At 39.3% G+C, this 3,232-nt stretch overlaps 1 protein-coding gene across 1 annotated transcript; it reads left to right on the top strand.

Moving 5' to 3' along the window:
* Nucleotides 1-252: 252 nt before the first annotated feature.
* On the top strand, nucleotides 253-759 carry LOC138191282 (uncharacterized). The gene has a single exon (XM_069137924.1). It carries the CDS (start codon nucleotides 253-255, stop codon nucleotides 757-759), a length of 507 nt encoding a protein of 168 aa, XP_068994025.1.
* Nucleotides 760-3,232: the final 2,473 nt, after the last annotated feature.

Below are 3,232 nucleotides of genomic sequence, written 5' to 3'. Positions count from 1 at the left end.
CATCGATATATTTTGCAAGTACGCGTGGGCGGTGCCGATAAAGTCCAAGAGTGGGAAAGGTGTTACTGCTGCCATGAAATCTGTACTGATCCGGAGCCGTATACCTACACATCTGCACGTTGATCGAGGCAAAGAATTTACAACAGCGAATTCAAAGCCCTCGTGAAGCATCACAATATCAACATGTATCCGACATTTAGCAACTTGAAGGCGTAGATATGCAAACGTTTCAATCGAACATTGGCAAATAAAATGTGGAAACGGTCTACTCTCCAAGAATCGTACGAGTGGATGAATATTTTAGATGATTTGAGGAAGTCCTACAACAACACTAAACATCGCACGATTCGGATGAAACCGGTGGATGTTAGCACGGAGAATAAAAAACAGCTATATCGTAGCGTGTACAAGCCTCGGCAAATCAAACGAACTGATCGAGCGCAGAAATTCAGTGTGGGCGATCAAGTTCGAATCAGCAAGTACGAGAATGTATCCGAAAAAGGCTATACACCCAATTGGACGACTAAAATATTTACCGTGAGTAAGGTCAAAAATACCAATCCACCCACCTACAAACTTACCGATTATCAAGATCATCCCATCGAGGGGGGCTTCTACGAAAAAGAGCTCAACAAAGTGAAACATCCCGACGGCTACCTCGTGGAGAAAGTATTACGCAAACGAGGGAATCTGTTCTATGTGAAGTGGTTGGGTTTTGATAGTTCGCACAAAAGTTGGATAGATAAAACACACATGTAACATAATTTGTATGTATTTTCCGAATTGCAATAAAAGATTTTGAATATACAAATATTTCCACATTTTATCTCCTTTGTACGCACATGTGCAATACTCTGTACTACAAGAATAATAATAAAAATAATGATATTATGCAATTTTTCCACACGATTATTACACATTTTATTTTTTGGAAAACTTTTTTTCATTTTCAGAAAACTTGTTTTTCGTTTTCTGAAAACTTTTTTCCATTCTCTGAAAACTTTTTCTCATTCACTGAAATATTCTTGTCATTTTCTGAAAACTTTTTTTGTGGTGAACGAATAAATATAAATAATTGCTTAATATATAAATAATGAATGAATCAATAATTTTTAGGTACACGAATTCGCATTTTGAAACTTCAAATCCATAAATATTGTATTGATCGTGGAACGTTTCCGCCCGATGGTGGATCGTTCGAAGCGTCAAACATCAAATATTCACATCAATTCCACGTCTGCAGTTTTATCCTATAGCTATTTGGGGGCTATGACAAACCCCCAAGGTACGCAGTCGGTCTTTCTAGGTATCAATTGCCGCTTGTCATCCTGCCAACTTAGAGCCAACTTTTCCTGTACCATCGTGCTAACTTGGTGTTTTTTGCTGCGTATAAAACACTGTGGAATAGTCAACTCTTGGTAAGCTATCAGACAACGCTTATAATCATCGAACGTGATGCTATTTATCGATGAATTTCTTACACCCTTGACGCGTTGAGTCACTTTTACGCCACTGTCATATTTTTCCCCATCCTCACCCACCGTAATAACTGTGTACAGCTCTGCTCGCAGTCCCACAAACTCTGTCATCATTTTACCATTATATTCATCCTTTATTAGCCCTGGTTGTTTTTTTTTTTTGAGGGGAATACCATACACATTGTAGGGCGGATAGTCAGAGGTATTCAACATTGTATCTACATCACGTTTGATGATATCGTAGATATCAGGCACATTGAATTGATGAATAAGGCTGTCTGTGTCGGTATACATCAATTTAGCTTGTTTACTCGAAAAGTTGGTTTCAATATAATCATAGTGAAAATCGTGGAGAACGATTTCTGACAGATCTAGAATTGATGCGCCGACGTGAATAGGTTTGACGAAGTGAACATTGAAACGATTAATTTCAATGATAACCATATCAGTGCCAAATACGGTGCAGCTGTGAAAGTTTGCTCGGGCAATAAGCGTTCTCACACCACCTCTTCCCCCCCATTTCGTGACCGATTTAACACCTTCATGATCTGGCACATTTCCCACAGTCTTGTTGAACACAGCGTTATTTATGAGTTTGTAAAAGTTTGTCTCGAATTTATTCCTAGACCGCTTACGCATGTCTGTATTGAGCATGATGTAAGGCTCGAGCCATGGAGATTGTGCAAACTTTAAAACTCAGTGCACTTTTGTTACTTTTAATCCTAAACTAAAACACTGTTTTAAATTTTTATACTTTGTTTCGGGGTGAAAGGTGGTCGCGAGTTTGGCATTTTTACGACCTGGAGAGGTAAAATGTTCGGGACAGAAAGGTATGTTTTTGTGATCCTCGTGGAGTGCTACAGGATAGTCCAAATCTACCTCCAGAAAGTAACCGATCGTCGAATCGTCCGGATGGTTTGTTATATCGATGTGTTGATACTCCCACACGAACGAGCCGATTGGAAAATGCACGTTCATAGCTGCACCGTACCGATTATTCACGTTAAAATACGTAAGATATGATTCCACGTTACTAGGATCGAAACCTTGTCCAATGAATCTATGATTGGCCTGAGCGTGTCTATCGGAACGTTGTGCTACGTCGCCTCGAATGGCTCTTTTATCAAATAACACAATTTCAGGGTTGTCTAAAAGTTGCAAATTTACATTAGTATGCTTGAGCATCGCGTCAGAAGCAAGTCCCGGTGCAGTGTAGTAGTGCAACGGATCCACATCATATGTTTTGAAGCAGCTAGCGCGGAATTTTTGAAAATATTGGCAAGCAAAAGAACATCGGTCTCTAAATATAAATCTGAAAGCCCCCAATGACTCTTAATGGAATTCCCCCCAAAACAGTTTTCGCGTGCTCGTAATCGGCGTCTCTAATTTTTGAATTGGTGAGATGAAAGTAGAAATGCGTCTTTGCAGGTAATCTCGTTTATAATAGGGAAAAACGCCTTTGCCGGTCATGAAACTGAACTGAGTCGGGTTATTACAAAATTTACGTGTTATGCGTTTATCGATATCGGTCAAATATGTGGAAAGTTTATCGATGCTGCTAGCCATAAATCAAAACGAATCGATGAACCTCAAGTGCATCATTGTTACATCGACGCGTTTCGTCAAGGATGTATAGTTTTCCTTATTTATGGGTAGCAATGTAATTTTACCGGGAAAATTTGACGCAAGGGATTTCATTAAAAAGTGAGAATCGTAACTGGACAAATTGTGGAAATTTATTGGAATCGTGTGCG

Source organism: Neodiprion pinetum, chromosome 7, assembly GCF_021155775.2.
Source record: "Neodiprion pinetum isolate iyNeoPine1 chromosome 7, iyNeoPine1.2, whole genome shotgun sequence".
Classification (NCBI taxonomy): Eukaryota; Metazoa; Arthropoda; class Insecta; order Hymenoptera; family Diprionidae; genus Neodiprion; species Neodiprion pinetum.
The sequence above is the reverse complement of the archived record's forward strand: the minus strand, read 5'-3'. Positions and strand labels throughout refer to the sequence as shown.

Bases quoted from the DNA above. Each gene is read 5' to 3' on its own strand.
- LOC138191282 (XM_069137924.1), top strand. From the start codon at position 253: ATGTGGAAACGGTCTACTCTCCAAGAATCGTACGAGTGGATGAATATT.